The sequence below is a fragment of the Canis lupus genome, chromosome 6, assembly GCF_048164855.1.
Source record: "Canis lupus baileyi chromosome 6, mCanLup2.hap1, whole genome shotgun sequence".
NCBI lineage: Eukaryota > Metazoa > Chordata > Mammalia > Carnivora > Canidae > Canis > Canis lupus.
Genome location: NC_132843.1, coordinates 23,332,432 through 23,357,295, shown reverse-complemented (window position 1 = coordinate 23,357,295; position 24,864 = coordinate 23,332,432). Strand labels below are relative to the sequence as shown.

The following is a 24,864-nucleotide window of genomic DNA, read 5'->3' as shown; positions in this document are numbered from 1 at the left end:
TTCTGAATTCCAATTTACAAGTGAATCCATGCTCCTGTATTATACCCATCATGATAGAGACAATAATCACCCAGGAACATGAAGGGAAGAGGTTTTCTGGGTGTGTGTTTGTGTGTAGAACACTACATACACCAAAGAGAAAATGAAACATTTATTTCTTTTATCACATTTTTATTGGAGAAACATATAAAATATTATTACATTTGGTAATGTATTGCCATCAGAAATATCTAATCCAAAAGGAAATTTTTTCCAATAATTTTTTTCTGAAACAAGTTTGTAAATAATCTGTTTTTTTTTTAATATTTTATTTATATGAAGGAGAGAGCATGAGCAGGGGTAGGGGCAGAGAGAGAGGGAAAAGCAGACTCCTCGCTGAGCAGGTAGCCTGACTCTGGGCTCCATTCCCAGGAGCCTGGATCAGGACCTGAGCCAAAGGCAGATACTTAGCCAACTGAGCCACCCAGGCGCCCCTGTAAATACTCTGTGTTCTTGTCTTCCTTTCCCTTTACCTAATAAGGCAGTTCTAATAGAACTTATTTTTACATTTGATAATGACTTCCCTTCAGGTAATTGCAAGTGGCAAGATAATATGATTCAAACTATATGTTATTATACTTATTAGTTAAATATCATTTCTTGAACTTATGGGTTCATTTTCAAATTTTAACATCAATGCTATATCATCTTTATATCCTAGATAAATCAATACCCTAACTCTTCAGCAGGGCAAGGGAGATCTTACTTATGCTTTCTATTTTATTTGGGATAATATTTTAATAATACACCAATTTTGGAGCCTTATGTCATATGTGAATGATACAGACCATCTTGGAATGATGGAGGAGTTCCTTCTCACTGATAATATTGAGAGAGAAAATGAAATGGTTCTGGTCTTGTTTCCATGGACAGTATAAGGGAAAACAGCCACCAGAGATAGATTTCCTCTTTTGGAAGCACCATTAAATCTTTGTGTATTGATAGAAAAGTTTATAGAGAAATTTTCATAGCCTTCTCACAAGTGGTATCAGTTAAACTTTTAGTACTATTTTCTTCATCATTTCTCAAATCTCTTATTGTTTTCAGTTTTAAATCCATTAGCACTTTACATTTAATTATTCACCAGTTTTTTCATAATTTGAAAAATTATTAGCGCCATAGAATGCAGAATTCAAGAGAGAAATATCCACATCAGGATATGCTATGGCACTGAATGCATGCAAGGTGTTACATGGCTGGTTTGTTGACTATTAAAATGACCATGGTATTAATATGCTCCTTAGCTACCCTATGAATTCATCAAATTATAGAGTTATGAAATGTAGCAGAATCTTGGTTGTGAATAACCACAGTAAGGAATGACTATAATTACTGGTAATACATGTAGCTTGGAAAAGATGAGAAAACATGTAAATAATCTTCTGGCGTCATACCGTTTCAGCTGTTCTGCACTTAAACGTCACAAAACCTTTTTTTTTTTTTCTTTTGAGAGATACTTTTTCTTCCAATTAGGAAATAACAAAGACTATGCAATGGGCCAAACTTGATCTCCATGTCTGATGTAGTTATAGTATTGAAACATGGACCAGAGTACCTGAGAAATGGCTATAAGATTTTGTTCCACAACTAGCAAGTTGTAGTCACTTTACCTCTCTGGTTCTAGATTCCTTTTCTGTAAAATGAGAGAATTGGGCAAGAGATTATGGGAGATGCTCCTAATTCTAGAGTAGTTTTATTTATAAAGGAACAAATTAAGCAAGAAGCACTACAGTTATTTCCTTCCAAAAGGAATAAGCCCTGAAAATAAGTTTATTTCATTTACATTATTTTATGAGTCACATTATAGTTGCTACTATATAGTTTACATATTTTACAGAATTAAATAAAATTATCTTGCTAGAATTTCTTTCTCTTAAGCCCACTTTATACTTACTAAAAGCAAGCAATCTGTGTATGTGTTTCTGTTTTATTCATTCAACATAATATAGCAGTGTTAAAAAGAGAAACACAACTTGGTAATGGACTTAAATATTTTTTTAATTATTCTTGGCAGGAACTCAAAGCTGTATCCCCAGAGTTTTAAGGCTACGGATGAGTTGGAAGTTCTAGAAGACAGGTAAATCATGTTTGTCTTCTTCACGTATTTATTCACAGAGACAAGACCAGCACTCAACACAGTAGCTTCTGAGTAAATATTGTTGAATATATGCATAACCAGAGAGGTACTTTGGAGAATACTTGATCGCTAAATGAAAGCTCTATGACTTGGGTCAACAAAATGGAGTAAACCATATTTAATATGGTTTTCTGACATAATTAGCAAGAATAGAGAAAACATTCTAAGAAGGAAATACTTTAATGCTTTCCCTAAGAACTGTTTGTACTCTATTGTTGTCATAATTCTTTTTACTATCGTAAATTAATTTACAGTTACTGATATAAATCAATAAAGTGCGATAAAAATTCATCCATATTGATTAATGTATATATGCATATCTATATATATGTAATTCTTTTCAGTGAACTATTTTCAGTAATGCACTCAGCTGTCAAACTCTCTCCCTGTATTATATTAGTTATGTCCTAAATATTGCATATCTTGAGAAACTACTGAAGAGACAAATGATTTCAGGCTGCTAATGATAGATGCTCTATTGTCCTTTCCAACCTTCTTTCAGAAATGTACACTTCATTCAGTTTTTCAATTAAAATTTTTTAACAGAAATATTTCTCAAAAGATAAATATGACTGGTAATTGTAGTCATGACTTCTTTTGCAACCTCCAAGAACAAGGGCATCTTGGCTTGTATGACTAGTCCTACAGACCTGAAGATCTCGAAGATTCACCTTATGAGTTATGTGCTATTTATTAGACAGTATCAAAGGAAATAAAAGATTTTAAGTTTTTGGCACATTATTTAAAACCTGAAAGAATTATAAAAGGCTTATCTAAAGTGCTTAGCCATATTCACCACCCCCCGCAAAAGACATATTCAAAGAGTAGCATTGATCTTAGAATATCTGAATATTTGTTGGCTATTAAAATGTTAAATATAATACATTTATACCTTTAATGGATATGTGGGTGATTACAAAGTACAAGGTCTCCATATAGAGTATTGACCAAAAGCACTACTGTTGGGAGTAATGTATGTTACTATACCGTGTTACTCTGTGTCGAGATGTCATTGGGGATGTGGAACCAGTGGTTTGGCTTATATGAACGTTGGGACTCACCATTTGTGTCACTTGAATTTCTGGCCCTACCAAAATACCGCCACTCATTACAGGTCCCATACAGCCATCAGTCATGGTACTGCTGTTCACGTCAGGCATACCAGGACTAGATAGCACTCTCTCAGTGTAGATTACATTGTGTGCGTTGGCTAGCTCAGCAGGTACACAGATATTCCCTTGGACATCATAAACAGGTGCCATCACTGTTTCAGTCACTACAACATTGGGTGCAAGCTGAGGATCAATAACAATTGTAGTGGGTTGCATACATTGGTCAGCAGTTGAGTATGTCTCGGTCACTACGATATCCCCATGGATTATGGGCTCAGGTATTGCCATTTCTGCCTGGAATTCAGCCTCTGAGAGGGTCATTCCTGAAGAATCATTAACAAAATAATTAGGCCCCAGCAAAGGCAGGTCGGTACTGATAGGTATACAGGCCTGCTGTGAAGGAAATGGCTCAATTTCTGTGTCTAAGCAGATTTCAGCCAGAGTCCTGAATTTTGGATCTAAAGTTTCCATGCAGCTTTCATCTAAATCATCCACAATCCAGCTGCAGCAACCAATGGAGCCAACAGGAGACCCTACTCCCTCGTGGTCATAGATGAGTAAGCAGTCATTTGCTGGCCGACCTTCATCTTCATCTGCATAAACATAAGCTTTCTAAAATTAGAAGAAAAATAGGAAATTAGAAGCCTCTTTTCCCTTAAGATAACCAAAGAATAATAATAATGCTTTAGAGATGTCAGATTTGAGAAGATTTTAATGGAATGAACTGAAGAAAAACTGATGATTTTTTTTTGCTCTATTTCTAAATAATCGGGATTTTATTTTTATTTATTTTTATTTTTTCAATAATTGGAATTTTTAAAAAATATTTTATTTATTTATGATAGACATAGATAGAGAGAGAGGCAGAGACACAGGCAGAGGGAGAGATAGGCTCCATGCCGGGAGCCCGATGTGGGACTCGATCCCGGGACTCTAGGATCCCACCCTGGGCCAAAGACAGGCGCTAAACTCCTGAGCCACCCAGCGATCTCCAATAATTGGAATTTTTAAAGGAGATCAGATTCATTAATAGTGAATAGAACTTGAATGAATGTGAACTGTTCTTATTTGAAAGCTAACATAATAATTTTTACATTTTATTCAGATTTTGACAATCTGGATTTATCAAAGACGAGGTTTTAGTCTTTTGGACTTATAGTCTTTTGTTTCTCTGACATGGTCTAGAAATAACAAAATATATTTAGCTATGTTCAACATGTTATTTACTTAAGGAGAGAAATTTTATCAACTTAGAATAAAAGCATGTATGAAGATGTCAGTATCTTTAAGCTCCAGAGACTTATGTTCGAATGTTCAGTGGTTTTATGTGAACTAGGTGAAGAGAGCCAAGCTGACTTTGGAGTTAGGTTGACACCAAAAAAACACTAGGATGATACCTACTATGATTTTCAAATTATTTTTAATGACAGCCCCTTTAAATGAAATCTTAGGTAGGAGCCCTCTATGTAGAAGAGATGAAAGAGAACTTCTCTGAAGAGGTGAGGTGGCTGCCAGTTTTCTCCCCGATTTCCCTCAGCTGCCATGGCCCTTGTTGGGTTCCATGAAATCCCACGGGACCTGGTATAATATTACCTCCTTTCTATGTTATAAATAAGGTAGCCGAAGGCCCAGAGAGAGTGAATGGAATGCCCGAGACTCAAATAATTGTAGAAGGCTACCTGAAATTCAACTATCCTTTTTATACTACATCATGCTCCTTACCCTCTGGTCTGTACTAGACTCTAAATTCAAGCATTAGAAAGAAATGATTTTAAGTCTTGAAATCAATTCTTCATGAGTTTGGTATTACCTTAGAACTTTGCTGTTTAATATTTTTAAGTCGACACCTTAGTAAGAGAATAATCCCCTCTTGCCTGGGGCACAAGTTGGCTGTAGGGGTGGTGGTGGTGGTGGTGTAAAACAGAAAAAAAGAAGCACTGCACTCTTCTGCAGGTTTCACCTAGTAGAGGGAGAGGCTGCATCTCATCACCTCTGAAATCTAGGGCCATTTTTAAAGTGTAGAGCTGATATGTTTGGGAAAGGATGAACCTCAGTGCTCACAGAGAAAGGAGAACACGTTTTGAATTTATTTGACCTATCAGGCACCAATTGTAACCAAAGGAAATAATGCCCAGTGCAATTTTGACATTAATGGTAAAGCTCTTTTATTATTAGTGTGATTTTTATGAATGATTTGTTAAATAAAATTTCTGTGACATTTCTATGATACATATATAATTTGTGCCCATATATCGAGTGTACTCAGTGATAGTAGTCACTCATTTAAATAATCAATGCTATTCATGGATAGTCTGCAGTAGTATTTGTAATCACCAATTTTAAGAAATAGCTTAGAATTACAACATCCTTAGCATTTTTGTTTTGTTTTGTTTTGTTTTGTTAAGAGCTATGATAAAATTCATGTATTACCATATAGGGAGTAAAATGGGCTAGTTGAACTCTAAGATGAAATGGATTTCTAGTTAAATAAACATACTAAATAGAGATTCACAGGGGATTTATTTACTCTTTGTGCTACTCTGTTAGGCCAATCCAATGCCTATGGAGCTTTCTTTGGAATGCTCATAGACCCATGATCCCTTCTCTAACTGGGGGACACATATCCTTGGTGATGGGAGAATAGGAGACAGGGGTTCTGGATCTTGATCTATCAGCAAGTCATGGCAGTGCTCTGTTCCTGAGTTACCATTCTCTTCCTTCCCCAGTCCTGGCTTTAATTTCTTTTTTTTTTCTCTTTTCTATTGGAGGTACTTGCAAGGCAGGAAGGACACCATAAGGAGAGGACATGGATACACATTTTTTTTTTCTTCTTGATCAGAATCCTCCTGTTTTGCTGCTGCTATGGGAAACAAAGTGGGAAAACCAGAAGGAAACAGAAGAAGAAAAATAGGAAAAGAGAAGTAGGGAACAATGAGGGATGCTAGCCTTTTCCACAATATTAAAATAGAGTATGTCAGTTGAATACGAAATGTTTTTGGCTGCACTGCCTTTCTGTATTTTAAGGAGAAATGAAATACTTCTTATTCAGGATGGGGATAGACTTGAGAATAACTGAATATATTTCAGAAGAACCTGTTGGGACGCCTGGGTGGCTTAGCAGTTGAGCATCTGCCTTTGGCTCAGGGTGTGATCCTGGAGTTCCAGGATCAAGTTCTGCATCAGCCCCCCCGCCCACCACGCCCCCCCCAACGCAGGGAGCCTGCTTCTCTCTCTGTTTATGTCTTTGCCTCTTTTTGTATCTCTCATGAATAAATAAGTAAAATCTTAAAAAAAAAAAAAAAAGAATCTGCTGAATGTTATCATTCAGTCCAAGACTATTATGTGGGGCCATGTGCAGGGGGATTACCTCAGAGAAATAACTGTCCAAGAAAGCCATGTTCAGGCCCATATCTGCATATTCCCACTGAGTTCCTATAGTGGAACTCCTCCTCCGCCGCGCTCCTGCTGCATCTTCGATGGCCAGACCGGCAGCTGTCCCCAGCCCCGTGTTGAGTTCCACTCCTGACACACCCCCTTCAACTGTTCCTCCACCGGCGTAGGTGTTAGTGTAGATTTCTGAAAGGAGAGAGTGTTCGGGAAACAGTGCTTGAGGGTCTGCACGGATTATTCATGTAAAACACTGCCAGCCACTGTCTGCTGTGTCACACCACCACCACCACACAACATGAGTAGGTTCTGGAAAGCAAGGCTGGGAGCCATCCAAATTCTACCCCGTCTCAGGCTTGCCAATAAAAGTAAGTAAGCGGTACAGAGGGAGCCAGCTTTCGCACGTGGCCCCACATTTGCACAAGCTTCTCCCCGAGACTCAGGTGGAGAACTAGCCAAGAGGAGCAGGACCTCTGCCTCTGCTGCTTGGGCAGGTCAGAGAGGGCTTGCACCCATCCAGGAACCCTCCACTGCAAGGCCAGCAGAAACAGGCACAGTCCTTATTCACCCCAACACTAGAGGGACAGCTGGCTTTTAGAGGAGTGGCCAGCCACCTTAGGCTCTTTGCATCCAGGGTGCAGTTTGGGACACTAAGGAGCCACTGCTGAGAAATCTCATGTCTGCTCTAGAACTGGGCAACCTCTCTATATTGTTCAGTCATTGCTCACTAGCTGGGTATTTTTTATAGTATTCCTAGATGTACATAGAACTGAAAAACTAGGAGAATATAAGGCTGGTGAGGCAAATGCATGTGTGGATTTAAGAAAATTCTTCAATGTATATTAGAAGAATATATTTGCTGCTTTTTCTTTTCTCTTATTATTATTTTTTTTTGAAAAGCTTGTGTTACAAATAATGGCTACAGTAGCACTCTGTGTAAGGCTATTCTTATAGTCTTAGAATATACTATTCTAAAGTATATTTTGTGATACATATACATATTTTATATGTATTTGTATGCATGTATATTTTGTGATATATTTATTCACATACCACACATATACATATAAAACATAAATTATATAATATATAATACATTATATAGCATATATAATATGTGTATATTTCTGTGTGTCACTCTTCACAATGACACTTTGAAGTAGGTACTATCATAACCTCATTTTCAAAGATAAGGAAATCGAGGCCCAGGGAGTTTAAGTGCTGGCCCAAGGACATAACTGGGAATCAAACTCAAATATTCTGGTTCTAGAGTTTGCCTTTTTAATTGCTGCACCATACTGCACTGCCTTTAGTTTAAGAAAAAGAGAATGCTGATTTCAAACGTAACTTTTCCTCTCATTATAATCTCCTCCAAAAAGTTTGGCAGGTATACTGTTTATTTAAAAAAATTACTTTTACATGAAATTTATCTGGTTGGATAATTTTGCAAATTTCAAAAAGAAAAACAGATTTTGGTGTCCACTGACCAGAAGAATCTATACGATCCTGGGTATTAGAGGCTGTCATTGGTACACATATATTTGATACATCCTGAAAAGAAAGAAAAATATTTTTTAAGTAAATTCTTTATGTTAAACATATAAAAATTGACATACTTTTATTTTTATGTCTCATATAATTGTCAAGACATGCATAATCCCACTGAAATCCCACACTTCTCTGGAACATGACAGTCCACTCACCCTGTCCTCAGGATGGGCCCCTTCGATTCTCCAAGACTGCATCACTCCATCACCTCCCTCTGGCACAGGAGCAAACCTCGTCCCCAGGCCTTCAGGCTGTCTTCGTTTGCAGCAACACATGAGCAGCAAGAGTGGTGACACTACCCAAGAAAGTAGAAAGAGAGTTAACACATATTGCTCAATTTAGGAAGTCATTAAAAGTATCCTTTTTTGAAAAATGCAGCATTCTATTTAGAACCAAAGGGATAAATATAAATGTAGGAAAGCATTTCCTAAAGGATTGAATATACACATCCATGTTTATGAATATAAAATCACCAAATCACAGACTTTGAATGCTGGGCTGAAAGGAATTTGAGATCACATAATCAGGGTTCTTTACTGATAGAACAGGAAAATAAGATGCAGATCCAGGATTCAAATCCAGTTTTCTGATTCCTAGTCCCCCATGTACACACATATAACTGTCTGTGTATGTAAATGTGTTTGCTAGCCTATATATACATATGAATAAATATATTCCTATCCTCAAGAGTATGTGTATTTGTAGGTACCTGGATATGGTATATACATACACATAGACTGTCTCTGTGTATATGTGTGTGTGTGTGTGTGTATACGTTTGCATATCCATATAAAAACCAATATATACAAACCCATGTAACCAAACATCACATATATATGTATAAGTTAAGTGCATAATCAATATATGTTATCAAAAAGATTGAATACAAATTTCAGCTATAGGACCTAGAAATAGGTCTCTTCTACCCTTATATTTAATAAAATCAACTAGATATCACCCACTAAATTTAATTGAGCCATTTATATTTATTTTAAGATTTTGTCTATAAACTATAATGAAAAATTTACCTCAATTCTACACTTTAATCCATAAATATAGACATTTCTTAAGTTTTCTAAGATTCTAGAATACACTCAGTTTAGTTCTTTGGGTCCACTCTAGTTGATTTTTTTATACTCTTCTAATTCCCTAGTGTAACATGCATTCCACTGAGTTAATTAGAGGTATGGAAGAGAATAACAAAGCTGCTAAATAGGACTTTTATTGACTTCATTGAAGTAGTTAATCTCACTCAGAGCAAACATCAGAAGTCTTAAATGAAGGCCCTTTGAGAAAATGTTTGGGCAGGGACCCCTCCTCTCACCATAACACTGCTTCTCCTCCTCCATAACACAGCCTGGTTTTCTCCAGTGAAAACAAATAATCGACTAAAAGGGTATACCCTTTCTATTCTACAATCAACTTAACAACTCTTATGCTTTCTTGTCCTGGTTAAGGAAGAGTCATGAAATTTTGAGTGCTAGTCCACTGAGAATGTAGCTGATTCTGGTTTTTTTTGTTGTTGTTGTTGTTGTTGTTGTTTTTATCCATGAACTGCACATTAGCTTCACCAGACATGCCACAACTTGGTGTCATCTTGAGTACTTCTGCTTGAACATGATTAATTTTAAAGATCTTCAGTGATTCCAATGTGCAGGTAGGATTGAGAACCACTGGCTTAAAGGCAAGCTGACACCTTGACTCATTTGCTATTGTCATGTTCTGGGAAAATATCTCTAGTATCATTATGATAATCACTCGTGATATTGATATAATCCTAAAAATTCATATTGTTTTAAGAAGGAAAGTCTGCCCCAAACTCATTTGTTATTTTTTCATTCCTCAAAGTGATAATGTTTCAGTGTGTACTTATCCATTGAAACATATTAATATTATATTTTGAAGGATTTAGTCATCTTTAATTTTAGAATTCAATTTTTGATTTCCACAAACTTAAGTATTGCAGGGGAAGCCTAAAATGTATTAGTCTTCTGAGGATCTACATGCTTTAAAAAATGGTATAGGGAGAGGAGGATTCTTTTTGCAGTGTTTGCTTAGGGACTTCACCATTCCTATGACCATGGTTTTAGTTGCAAACACTTCTATCAAGAGTCTAGAGGCAAATTTTCTCTTCTAGGCTCTTCTCCCCACTTCCTATTATACTAGAGTGAAGAGGTCACCTGATCCTGTACATCCTCACTGATTTCTCAACTGTGGACTGAAGCCCAGAATGTTTGGCTTATCATGAACTTTCCTGCTTTATGGCTCCTAGCTTACCTTTTAGCTTATCTACTTCCTGAGTGTCCAATGCCTTTCCATCCCTCTCCTTGTTTATGTTTGTGTTACTCCTTTCAGATTTCCCCAGATACCATCCTCCTTCTAAGAAAATCTTTAGCTTTTAGGGCCTGGGCCAAAGCCAGTTTCTATGTGAAGACTACCAACCTTCCCACTTGGACTTGAATTGCTTCTACTTCTCTTTTCAGCACTTTGCTGAAATTCTCCTGATGGGATTTACTCTATGTTTTGCTACATTATACTTAGACATTTGCTTGTGTTTTTCATTTTTATGACCCTCCCTAACTCTAGCTATCATTATTGAACAAGTATATGCTCTAATTGGTTCCACTTTTTTCCCCCCCAAATTCCTGCAAGAATTGCTATAGCTACCAAAAGGAAATGGCCAAACAAATTTAGTCACACCAGTGAGCCTAGTTACATTCTTATTTTGAAGAATGGCTGAAAAGAGGGATTCAATCCAGTACTTACAAAGTAGTAGTAGGAGTCCCAGAGCCATCATGCCAATCCCTGTTGGTCCGAGACCAACATTTGAACTCCCAAGTTGGTCATCAGTGACAGACCCGTATATATCGCTGGTAACTGAGCTGCCGTCCCCTGTGTTGATGCCCGTGGTACTAAAGTACAAGCATATGTGGTCGTTGTCACAATCACAGGCTTCTAACACCACAATCTGTGGCAATTCACATGCTCGGTTATAGCTGTCCTTCACGATGATTGGGATTTGGTAGAGCATGGGACTTAAACGCCGCTTAGCTGTCAGGATTGCGAAGGTAGCTGAAAAAGAAGAGAGGAAAGAAAAAATAAATTGAAATTCCTTTTGGGTGACCCTTCTTAATACCCAAGACTAACCTAGGGCTTGGTTTTTCCATGTTCCCCTAGTCATACAGCACCCTACACTTTTTTTTTTTAATGTTTATAATGAATTGTCCAATACTTCTTCCTGCTGAATTGTTATTTTTCTGAAGCAGGCTGGGACCCTGTTGCTATTTTCTGGACCAACAATATTTGGCATGTTATAGGCAGTCAATAACTATTTGTCCAATGAATGAAGAATTATCGAGCTGCAAGGAAATACTAGAAATCTTCTATTTAGGATTACAGTTTGCAAATACCTCCTTAAGACACTTGATTATCTCTTATTCAAAGTTGCTGTTGTATCACTTAAATTTAAATTATTCGAATAACTATTATTTTCCTAATTCTTTGTGCTACCATTGCCTATTGATTTGCATAGATACTATTGCTTAATACATAGCTTGAAATTTATTTACAAACCCAAGGGTTTAGAGATTATTAAGTTTATACCTAAATCATGAATATTAATGTATTAATCTATAACATGCCATAATTATAAATATTATGGTTTATTAATTTCATTTAACTATGTAATAAGCCAACTGTGTCTAATAAAATGCACCTGTGCACAAGGCAAGAGTTGAATAACATGTGTTATGCCATAGCACATTAGGTGAAAGTTTATTCTGTTCTTTAACACCAACATTGAAACAGGACCCTAGGAATATTTTTTCCAGTGTGATTATATTTTTATTGGCAAATCTATAATTTGAATACCTTTATGAACCTCCACATTGAACCTTTTTAAAAATGTTTTTACTCATAATATCTAGGATCTTAATGAGGAAAGGTCATTGGCAGTTGTTATTTAAGAATGGGATATTAGGCTTTATAGGAAGTGTGAATTCAAAGTTGTTTTGATTTTAATGGAGTTACTTTAATGTGCTTAGCTTTTTAAAATATTAAAGTGGTTTTGTGGAAAAGAGCCAAAAGTTTTATTATGAAAACAAGTTGCCTAATTTCCTCTTTTTATTAAGTGCTTAAGTGTGGCTCTTTTTTTTTTTTTTTTTTCTTTTTGGCATCATTTTAGCATTTTTTCATTCTGTGAGTGGAGAACCTCAGTGGTCTCGGAGAGATGGCAAGTATTTCCTCTCACCTTGGGCTCTGAGGTTGGATCTCCATCCCATCACCCTCTAAAAATCTTTTATTGTTGCCTCAAGTGAATATGAAATTAGAGAGCTATTGTAACCCAAATCAGGTCCTCTTATAGCATTTTATTTTCTATTACACATTTAACATCTCTGGGAAGTAGAACCTAAGTATGTAAAACATTATGTAGTCTGATATTTACTCTCAGTACTTTCAGGCATTCATTTTTACAAAGCAGTGGTTAGCACAAGCGCATATACTACCTGGAGATCTTTACTCTTTAAATACTATGGCTTATGTGTTTCTTTGTATCTAAAAGCTTCACATAATTCTAATTTTAATGCTGTATGTACTACATCTTAATAATGTGTACTACTGTTTGCTTAACCATTCTTTTCATTTTGAGCAATTTGGATTTAACAAATTTTTACCTTTAGGAAAAGTTTAAGCTTATCACTCTTTCTAAAAAGAATTTCATTGATCTTATGTGTACCTGAGCAGAAAATATGTAGATATGGGATACTTGAGTTTCAGAAATTTTTAAGTGATTTGCCTGAAATAATTCAGAATAGGGGATTATGACATATGGTGAGTTAGTCAAGGGTTCTGTTTATTTCAAACTGACCAAATATTGGTTTAGTACCCCATGTATATAAAATGGTAAACTGATATTTACATATTACTATTTGTAATTCTGTATTAAAAATTACTGATAAAACTTTTAAAATTTTATTTCAGTTTAAGAATTTTCCAAATATCCTAATTGTTAATATGAGAGATTTTTCTCATTTACTATGAATATGGTGTAGAATCACAGAAACAGAGATAGATATTGTTACATGTCTTGCCTAAGTATTTAGTAATTGTTTTTGCTTTTGGCCTTGAAGATGAACAAGTTTGCATTTCACTTACCATTTTTTGGTTTGATATCCCATAAGTCTGCTGTGCCTGGTGGCTGATCAACAACACAGAAGGTATAGGGAGACCCATAAGAATGATCACTAATGTCTCTTGCAGAGATAAGGATCGATGGAGAGTCAATGCATATGTATTCACTTTCAGCAAAAACAACTGGACAATAATCATTGACATCAGGAACTTCGATACATATGGTTCCTGTTGCTGTTTTCCCAGAGCCATCTGAAACAGCAGAGCATCATAGGTGTTGGGGTACATGGTGTGAGGCAAAAAATTCTTATATTCCATAATGATGCCACAACATAGAGGAATAGCATGAATAACTCCTGAGGTGCTGCATGATGGGTTCCTGCTTATTTCAATGACCCAAAGCCACTCTTGGCTTTGCTCACTACCTTCCAGCCACACTGGCTTCTTTTTAGTTCTTGGAACAAGTTTCTTCCTAACCCAGGACTCTTGTGCACACTATTCATCCTTCCCAAAATGTTTTTCATCTCAATTTCATTCAGCCAACTCCTACACATCCCAAGATGCAAAAGTAAATGTCATTCAGAGAAGCCTCACAGCTTTCTGTTCCTATCCTGTCCCCATGAACGAGACTCCCTGCCAGCCTATAGCCTTCCATTCGGATGCTTATTGAGCTCTGTGCTTGTAGGAAAATAACCACAGTTGAAATGAAATGATTATTTGTATATTTTTTCTTTCCGTTTTGCTATTTTTTTTTTAATTTAAATGCCATCCCTTGGATGCTATTTCTCTGTGAAACGGCACTTCTGAAAACAAACAGAAATCTATTAAATTTTTTCCTAACCCACTTGAAACAAATTTTGGCTTAATATTTTGGGCAGAGGACCAAGAAATAGGAATCTGGGCTTTTAGTTCACTTTTCCATCTGGATGGCTTATACCTGTGCAGATACTCTGCATAGGTACATAAAGAATAGCCCTTGTTTTTAGTTTGCTGTTAAACATTTTGGTAGTTTTTTCCTCCCTCTTTATTCACTTGATGACTAATTTTTATTCTAGTTTCTTTTTCTTTCTTTTTTTCTTTTTTCTTTCTTTCTTTCTTTCTTTCTTTCTTTCTTTCTTTCTTTCTTTTTCTTTTCTTTTCTTTTCTTTTTTTCTTTTCTTTTTTTTGCAAAGTGATAGGAGTTTATTAAGCAGAGACACGGAAAAAGCTCTCAGGAGTGAGAGGGGTCCCAAGAGCATTGCCCTTTATTCTAGTTTCTGAAGATATTCACATATGACCAGTATGCAAACATAGGCATTGATCAATAGGATTAGAATCCATTATAGGAAAAGGTTTTCTAGAATACTGATAATAAATAAGACTATAGTATTTTTATAACAGACCCAGCTGTTAAAGTGACACTCCCAGGATGAAGAACAGAATGTATGGACCATAATTACTTGGGTATTATCATGGTTTCTTTTTAAATCTTATACTGCCTCTTTATCTTTTTCTTTGGCTACTGTAAGGCCCAGTTATAAATAATATAAACCTATAGTATCTATCTTCTATTAGGTATACATCTGGTACACCTGTTTTTTTCTCTTCTTTCCTGGATCCTGACCTTTTGCGGTTTTTTTTTTTTTTTCCTGTAGTAGCTGGTTTCCTAGATACTGTTCAGAGAATGATTAACTATTGATAAATAACTTCCTGTTGCACTCACCAAGAAGAATCCTTAATGGATTTTCCCACATGAGAAGCAGCTCAGTTACAAGTTCAGTGCATCTGCACTTTGGGCTTTTAATTTGGATCTTATATCTTTAATTTGTTCTTTCTATCTTGTGCTTTATACTTTGGACAACATGTCCACTTAAACTGCACTTACATAGGCCTCTCATTGTAGCTCAGTGTTAGTGGTTGTAAAATAACTATACTCTTGGGTGGCTCAGTCCATTAAGCATCTGACTCTTGGTTTTGGCTCAGGTCATGATCTCAGAGTCCTGAGATGGAACCCCACCTGGGACTCCAAGCTCAGCGCGGAGACTGCTTGTCCCTCTCTGTTGGCTTGTCCCCCACCCCCAAGGGCTTACACATGTGCTTCCTCTCTCTCTCTCATAAATAAATAAAAAATGTTTTTAAAAAATCCTTAAACTAACCCTTGTCTTTGGGAGACACTGCTTTCCGATAGGTCATCTCCAAATGAACTTTGTGTATACCTCGCTAGCACTTCCTTTACATAAACATTTCTAACACTGAAAGTTGGATTAATCATCTCAAGAAATGAGGCCATAAGCAGAAACTGAGTTTTACTTATAGACATAACCTTTTATGCTTTCTGCTGTATATCACATAAAGTTCTTTTTTGGAAGTAGGTAAAATAAATTATGATTTAAATGTAAATTATGGTTATGAGTGTACTGAGTTCAGTTCTTAATCTACGGTATTTAGAACTCTATAAGTTTTTGCATACAGATACACTACATGATATATTTTGAGTCAATCTAATATCTATATTAAAATCATATTTATATTTAATGAAACATTAATTTTATTAAAATATTGAAAAGAAATTTTCTTACCATCTACAGCCAGGATCTCTGCTGTGTATATCCCATTGGTAATATATTTTGACTTCTTATCAAATTCCCTAGAAAATTTTATCTCACCAGTCCTTGAATCTACTTTTAGCCAGCTGCCTGCATCATGTCCTATGACATACCTGTTGTGAAATAAATAAGTTCATCATTTGCTCATATGAAAGTTTATAATTTTAAGTTACATGCAATGTATTAAACATAAATATGGTGCTTGTATGTAAAAAACCAAGTGATAATTGCCTTGATCTATAAAATGTATATATATCAATAAAATTTTAGTGTTGAACATAGTAAACACAGGTTCACAACAGTGTTTTAAAATTTCATAATTCTTACTCTTCTAGTTCTTACTCTAATTGTTAGTAAAATGTATGAATCTCTTTTAGGTTTACTTATTATAGCAATACCTACTGAGGGAATATCCTTTATTCATTTTCACATGTGATGTACTTTGTTTTTCCTAGATTTTAAGGCATATTAGTTTTAGGGTACTTCACTGGTAGACTGTTAGGGTTATGGTATTATATTAATATAATATAATATAATATAATATAATATAATATAATAAATAATACAATTGATTCAAAGTGCTTGACCTTAGTGGAAGAAGATCTAGCCTCTGTAGCACGCACAATTTCAATGTCCAAAGCACTTATCTGACACATCCTTTTCCTCTATCCCATACTGATAGACTTCATGATTTTTGTTGTCTGTCAATTTGTTAGCCTATTAAGTAATCAAAACTGTTGATATTAAAGTAATTTGCAAGTCAATACTGTTCACTCCAAAAATATTAGGAGGAGGAAGAGAGATAAGCAAAGGATGTAGAGAATGCTTACATATTTCACTAGAGTAATTTTCTAGAGTATATTGTAATTAAATGTAATTCATGTATAATCTGTCTACCTAGTGCCCCTAATGCCTACCTTTCTATTTCTCCAATTCTGACTTCCTTTATACTCAAATTTCTGGAACACCTGTGTTTTGGCTTCTTCTGTTATCTTTTTTCTTCCTCTTAAATTAAGCTGGTGGTTGAAATTAGCTCCAAAGTCATTAGATAACACAGGTGTTAAGGAAACAAGCAGTGATTCATCTTTTATGTCTCATAGTTTACAATACAGCTTAGTCAGCCTGGGGTCAGAGTGGTAACAAATGGCCACAAAAGATTAGAGAGACTCATAGAGTCTCTTAGGTAGCCCTTTGACCTTATTCTTTCTCCCTGGACACAATGACCTTTGTAACCAGTTAGAGACCATATTGCCTCTAAACTACTTTTAAAATCTTGGAAAAATGTCAGTGCTACAAAAATGTTTTAAAACAAGCAAATGAACAAGAGAAGCAAAGCAAAACTCAAAAAGCATTTCAACTCAAATAGTCTAGCAGATTCTATATGAGTTAACACTGGACCAAACTGCATTTTATCACTTTGACATGAGCATAGTATTTGTAGTACCTGACATTTGTGGCAGGATTTCCTGTGTCCAAGTCTATTGCCGTATATGTGCCAAGCACATAATTCAATAAGGAATTTCCTCTTATCCCTTCCCGTATACTGAAAATCATAGAATTTGGATGAAATGCGGGTCCTTCTTTCACATTAACAACCTGAATTCTCACAGGGGTTGAGTGCATTTGGAATCGAGAGGCAACTGAGTGGTGAAATTCAGCTTGGTTTTTAACTCCGATACCAAGATGAATATTAGGCATTTGTTCATAATCCAGCATCTGAAATGATAGAAAGTAAAAAACTCTAAAACAGCGAAAGGACTCTCTTTTGATAGACTAAGTAGCCATGATAGGAAATCAACACACTATAGTAAAGTCATGGAGCTATGTAATTCAGATTTTGAATTGATAAAACTTTTATTACTGCATCAGATACCTCGGACATGTTGTTCCCTTTATCTCGTGGCCTAATCAGGTATATAAGTCATTTAGGCCTGTGACTTAAGTTGGACTCCAATCCTGGAGTTTTAAACTTCTTATATAATAACCGTGAAGTCAAAAATGATCTCTTTCCAAATGAGAAAAATAAAAAATAAATTTAGAATGAAATAAAAAGGGGTTTACAACTGGTGAATGAATAAATAGGACTCAGGTTTTCTTTGTAGAATCCACATCTGAGAATCTCTTAAAATCAGCACAATAAAGGAGCCAATATGTGTGATGTAATTGAAGGTGTAATTTTATTAAAAAATGATGCAAACAACTTCTAAAGGAAAATTCATGATTATTATACGTAGTTAGAAACTATAATTTAGTTGTGTTGAGTCTAGTGGATTAAAAGATTTTTTTCACAGGCCTCATTCAAATAAGTAAATACGTCTCCTGGAGAAAAGTCACCTTTGAAATGGGTTCTTTGGATAAAAGGTGAATGAAATCTTTTGATCCAGAATGATTGATGTGGTGACTTGAAAGGTCACCACCAAAAATTCAGCACAGAGCTGACTGTGAACAGTGTACTAAAAAATGGATTTTCAATTGGAAGAGAGTTCCCGTTTGTACAACACATGAAAAAATAGTTGTGGAAAAAAGGAGTCCTGGACAAAGTCTGGTTAGAAGTGTTCTGGAAGCTAATGTAAGCACCACTTGGATCACATTTATCAACAACAGAAGTCAGGATAGCAGTGCCATCAGCAAGACCCTGGGGTAAATCTCTGCTTCCCAAGGAAATTCTGTGACACCATAAATATTTTCCCAGTCAATTTTTGTTAATTTCTTTGTAAGAGCTAATAAGATACAAGTATTCACAGGAATTCAATTGCATCCTTATTTAGGGCCAACTCAACATGATTTCCTTAGATTTCAGCTCAAATCCTTCAGGTTTGGGTTTTGGTTTTTTTATCTGTCCTCCTCCTGGTCCACACAATGCCTTGCACAGAGCTGACTTGAATGATGTACTCAAAAATAGATTTTCAATCAGAAGAAACCCCTCTCTTATAACTCAGTTTTTATTTTTTAGAACTCCATTGCTGTTTTTAAACAACTGAAAAATCTAAGATCTTCTCTTCTGGTACAGAGATCTCCTGGGGCTCTTTTGTGCATATGCTTCTTGTTTGTCAGAATAGTTCTCTACCTTTTTGAATGGAGTGTGGTGAAAAATATATTAATGTGTATATAACATCATGTGAATTATAGATGTTCATAGAATATAGTGACAGGAAATTGGGGGCTGATCTTCCTCCAATAGGGAAGAAAAAAAGCAGAGGAAAGGCGGAAAGCCTCTTACATCCTTTGCCAATGGGAACTTTTAGCAAGAGTTTTGCAATTGTGTACAGAGATCGGGATTGTGCAAAAAGCAGTAAAAACAAACAAACAAAAGGCAATAAAAACAACCATGAGTCCCTGTCTGGAGTTAGAATGGAGAGGCTAGAACACCTCAGTTTCTGCAGTTTAAGGCCTGACAAGAATAATCACACAGGATATGCAGATCTGTGCCAGAAAGGGTGGAGCTAGTGTTAGAGAGTCTACAAGAGGCTCAGGGTAAAGAAGACCCCTCTAGAAATAGATCTGGCTTTGTTTGTTTGTTTTTGCTTATTCTAGGTTAATAGGACCCTGCTAATTCTTAAGGGGATGCCAGTTCATTTTAAAATTAAGTATGAACAAGAGGAGGAGATAAGCAGTCTGTGTACAAAACAGGAAGTTTTCTATGCCAGGGGATTGAGGAAATGGTTAATTATCTACCATGGTGTGTACCTTCTGCTTTTCAGGAATTGACATTTTCTGGTGTAAATGTGTCTGGAAGAGACTAGCAGGACACATATGATTGGGAAGGGGCTTATAGAAGTAAACAGATGGAAGTGTCTCAAGACTCTAGTTCTTGCTTCAGACTTGTTTCACTAGCCCCAGATTCCATGGTGAAGCACAGAGGTGGCAGTTAATTATGCCTTTGGAATCAGAAAGCTCTGGTTGGGAGATCCCTGAGTGGTTCAGCGGTTTAGCGCCTGCCTTTGGCCCAGGGCGTGATCCTGGAATGCCCGGATCGAGTTCCCTGCATGGAGCCTGCTTCTCCCTCTGCCTGTGTCTCTGTCTGTCTGTCTCTCTCTCTCTGTGTTTCTCATGAATAAATAAATAAAACCTTTTAAAAAAAAAAGCTTTGATTGGATCTTTTCTTTGTTATTTGCCACCTGGGTGGACTTGAGACAGGTTAGTTTTCCTCTTTGATTTTGTTTCACTTTCTATAAAAAAGGAATCAGAATATTTTCTTCTCAGAGTTGTGATGATTAGATAATATGTGTAAAACCTCTATAATGCAATATAACTGATTAGCTGGTGTTTACTGACTGCTTAATAAATGTTAATTTGAATTATTATAAAAACAGAGTATCAATATTTCTTTGTTAGAATTCCAACTGGATAATATTTTGCTTTTTTTCTCAATGCTGAAACAAATGTGTGTACACATGCATGTGCACACACACACACATTTATATTGTTTGTTAGTATTTCCACACACATTTGTTGATAAATACCAAAAAAAGTTATTAAAGTTATTGTTGACAGTTTTTAAAATCGTCTTAAATATTGTCTCTTGTTACACTACAAATTTATTTAGAGCAAGGACCATGTCTCATTCACTTTCATATCCCTAACACCTAGCAGTTCTTAATACATTTGAGTTGAATTGAGTCATTTATAATATCCTTAGACTAAGAAAAGGGTTATGGAAAGCTTAGTCAAAGCCCATGACTGAGGGGATAGTTTCCACAAGGTTAAATAGCAGCTTGAGTGAAAATGGAGAGGATGCAGGAGGGCATTAGTGACCTCATTCCAAATGCCAAATTCTGGATATTACACATATGTTCTCTAAATACATAGTTCTTCTGGCTGTGTCCTGACATGCATACTAAGGTTTTAAATTTCATTTTAATTAGCTTTTCCATATTATTTTGATGTTTTTAAACATATTTTTCCTGATTGTTTAATAGACTTGAGAAGTTATCATCCAGGAAGAGAGATGCTTTGTCTATATAACATCTAACATACCTGGACCAATTTTTCATGAAATTGAATTTCCCACCCATAGTTTTTCTTTGTGATGAACTAAGTATATTAAAAAACCTCCACTTTTTAGCTCTTACAGAAGACACATCATGTAAGTTATAGTATAATTGCCTACATTATGAACATGTTTTCTTTTTAATTTTTATACTTTTTTAGAAATTATGCAATATGCAATCAAGCTCAACTCCATTTGGGTGAAAACCACACCATCCTCAAACTTTTGTGAGTTTCTACTATCTTCTGGACACTGGACCATGTGCTAGGAGTGGTCCAGTGTTAGATCAAGTTGTATATATGCAAAGTTATTACTATGTTATTTCAGTAGATTTGGAGGCAGACCAAAAACAAAGAACAGTTATATAAGATAACAAGTTAAGTCAATGATAACGATGGTAAGAATTATGCGACATGTCTAGATCTTGATTTTTTTAACTGAAATGCAAGGTTAAACAAATTATGATTCCTGAAACAAACTTGACTATTCAGAATTTGATAGGATGGCAGGTGACTTCTTGTCTCTCTCTTCCTTATCTATGTTAATTTGGCAATGGCTATTCTTGTTCCCTCATTTCCATTTTTATTGCTATTGCCTTAGATCAGATTCTTAGCACCTCAGGACTTGACTAATACAATAATTTTCTTAACTTTAATCTTTCCAGAGTTGAGCTAATAATTTGTTTTTTTAAAAAAATATGTTCCCTTGGTCTAGAAGTAGGGATTAGTAAAATTTTTTGGTTAAGAGCAAATAGTAGGACAGCCCAGGTGGCTCAGCAGTGTAGCGCTGCCTTCAGCCCAGGGCCTGATCCTGGAATCCCAGGATCCAGTCCCGTCAGGCTCCCAGCATGGAGCCTGCTTCTCCCTCTGCCTGTGTCTCTGCCTCTCTTCCTCTCTGTGTCTCTCATGAATAAATAAATAAAATCTAAAAAAAAAAAAAAAAAAAAAAAAAAATTAAAAAGAAAAAGAGCAAATAGTAAATGTTTTAGGTTTTGGAGGTCATACACAGTTTTTGTCTTCAACATTCAATTCAGCCACTGGAGGTTGGAAACAGCCATAGAAAATAATGAATGATGATGGCTGTGTTTTAATAAAATGTTATGTACAAAAAGGTGGCAGGTCATATTTGGCCTGTGGGCTATAGTTTGCTGACCTATGGCCTAAAGCAATATTTCTCAAACAGGAAGGCTCTGGTGTGTTCTTAGAGTCCTTGTGTTCTCTTCAGGAATTTTGAAATTTTGAATGGCAATCTTATAAAGTATACATAGATATTTTCCATAATTTTGGTGACTACTTCCTAAATTAATACAGTACATGATTTCAGTGCTGGTGGTTGGGTTTTGAGGTAAATAAGTAATACTTTAATTGCTCCAGACAATTGCAAAAAAAACGGAAAAAGGCTCTATATAGAAATGGTGTGTTTGCATTAGATGAGGGCCAAATGACTTCCTGATATATAGTAATTGGGATAAAGAAAAGTGGTAACAGAATGAAATAATTACAGCTCACACTGTGTACCAAATTGAATGTGTGCATTTGTCTCATAGTTTATATTTTCATAACTGTAAGTTTTGCCTATGTCGTTAGTAGTAATTTTGTTTGAGGAAAAAATTTCCCTTAAGACATTACTGTTAATTTGAGTCTTACTGTTCTGTAGTTTTAGTTGTTTCTAATTTGTATTTTTAGATTTTATTGGTGTCCATAATTTAAAATCATAAAGTAGTTTAAGAAAATTAGTTATAGGAAAAAGTCAAACCTTCTACTCCAGTATTCAAGGTTCTCAGTAGACCGACTCTAATTCAGCAACTTTGTTCTTATATCCCATTTTCTCCCTTCCATGAACACTCTGCTGCAGCCCCCAAAATTGCTCATGGTACCCAGAACATGCTTTATATTTACTCACCTCAGTGTCTTTGTTCATTTCAGTTTTGACATTAGCAGTCTCAGTTGTAAAGTCTTAACTTAAACTAAACTGTCTTCTCTGCATGAAACTTTTTCAGACAGATCCAGCTCAGAAAGATCTCACCTCTTAGTAATTATTTCATATATCACCCATTTGGCCATTAATTATGTTTAACATTATAACATCTATACAACTACTTCTTTGTTTTGAACTCATTATCGAATTCAGGAGTGCATGCCTTGTCTTCTCAACTAGATACTGAGCACCCTGAGAACAAAACACCCTCCTTACTTCTTATTGCTCTTGGTAATAAAGAGCATGTTGCTGAGCTGCAAGTCTCACACTGACATAGTGAGCTAATTTATGGCACTTGTCCACATAAATAGTATTCACAGTTCTAGTGTGGTTTTTTTGTAGGCAGATTCTGGCTGTAAGAGTATTTGAAAACTTTAGAAGTGTTGCAGATCCTATACGGTACCTTGATGACTTTCAAAATGCCCTCATTGGTTCGTGGGTCTGTTTGAATATCAAACCAATTCCCATCATTTCCGGAGAGAATTAAATATTTTGCCAACCAATTATCAGTGCCTTCTTCATCAAGATCAATTGCTTGTAATCGTATCAGTTCTGAGCTTAGACAGTTCTCTTCAATACTTGCTGAATACTGAAATGACAGATCAATTTTATAATCAATAAAGTTTCAAAAGGGGAAAGATATTAATTAATATATAACTGTCATTTAAGATACTAACAACAAACTTTCAATAATTTTTGCACCATTATTAAATAACATACATTCTAATCATAAATCTAAGAATAAAATGATTATAAGGTAATAAAACTGATTTTTTGTTCTGTGTGTGAAATCAAGGTCAAACAGGCACTTTGTTTCATTCTTCTTGCTTATTTTTTTTTTCATTTTTCTTAAGTTACTCCCTCTTTTACTCTGAAGGGTCAAATAGTAATATCTTAGGCTTTGTGATCCAGGGAGTTCATGCTACAACTAGTTACCTCTGCTGCTGTAGGATCAAAGCACCTGCAGACAACATATAGAGGAATGAGTAAAGTTGTGGTCCAATAAAACTTTTTTTTTTTTTTTTTTACCAAAATAGGTGGTGAGTCAGATTTGGCCTTGCTATTTTCAATTCTGTGCTTCTTTATGCCTAAATATGAAGATGGAAGTTGAAAATGTTTGGGACTCTTGTAGAATTAATTCAGTAAATTATTAGGCCTATAAAGATACATCAATAATGTTACATGATTCCCAGACTTAGATTAATAAAATCCCAGATTTCTATAAGTAGAGAGTATAGAGGAGATGGTTTGCTGCTTTGATGGTCTGTGTGAGTTGCACAGAATAGCGCCTCAAAGGCAAACATGCACTAGTAAGGTATATTATTATTTTTTTAATGAAATACAATTAAAATATAATTTTTAGTTTTACGTACAATGTAGAAATGTGATATTTATATGGAGTGTGAAATGATCACCAGAGTAGGCCTAGTTGCCATCTGTCACCATACAAAGTTAGTACAATATTATTGATTAATGAGATATATTATTAGTATACATAAGAAGTTCCAAGGTTTACACGGCAAAGCTGAGTCCATCCATACATATCAAATCAATTACTGACACTTAGAAAAAAAGGGTTATAGGGTAACAACTTACAGAAGTTTTCTCCAAGGTGGGAAAATTATCATTGACATCTAAAACCTTGATTCTACAGTCGCACTCAGAGGACAGTCCATCTATAGCTCCATCTCGATCTGAGCCCCTCACAAGGAGGTTATACATACTGTGTTGCTTAAGATAAAAAAAAAAACAAAAACTGTAAGACTTAGGTCTCATTTTTAATGAAATCCAACACATCCCAATGTTGTTTTTCCAATTTCCTTTTATAATTTTAAGTAATATTTTAATATAATTTTTTCTTTTTATAATTTTCATTGAAAAGTCATGGTTGGATTATTTTTTCTTCCCTCCTTTATTTTTGTCTTTTGAAAATTGTATTCTTTATTTATTATCATTCAT

General features: G+C 35.4%; 1 protein-coding gene across 1 annotated transcript in view; it reads right to left on the bottom strand.

Moving 5' to 3' along the window:
- Window positions 1-227: 227 nt before the first annotated feature.
- DSG4 (desmoglein 4) overlaps window positions 228-24,864 on the bottom strand; it is a 35,901-nt gene continuing 11,264 nt past the window's right edge. Inside the window, exons 7-16 of the mRNA XM_072828519.1 lie at window positions 24,502-24,636; window positions 23,309-23,494; window positions 17,383-17,654; window positions 15,912-16,051; window positions 13,378-13,605; window positions 10,990-11,295; window positions 8,379-8,518; window positions 8,163-8,226; window positions 6,656-6,864; window positions 228-3,900 (exon numbers count right to left, since the gene is read on the bottom strand). Of these exons, the coding sequence (XP_072684620.1) occupies window positions 3,133-3,900; window positions 6,656-6,864; window positions 8,163-8,226; window positions 8,379-8,518; window positions 10,990-11,295; window positions 13,378-13,605; window positions 15,912-16,051; window positions 17,383-17,654; window positions 23,309-23,494; window positions 24,502-24,636 (2,448 nt within the window). The 3' untranslated portion in view covers window positions 228-3,132. The remainder of the gene's footprint in view (window positions 3,901-6,655; window positions 6,865-8,162; window positions 8,227-8,378; window positions 8,519-10,989; window positions 11,296-13,377; window positions 13,606-15,911; window positions 16,052-17,382; window positions 17,655-23,308; window positions 23,495-24,501; window positions 24,637-24,864) is intronic.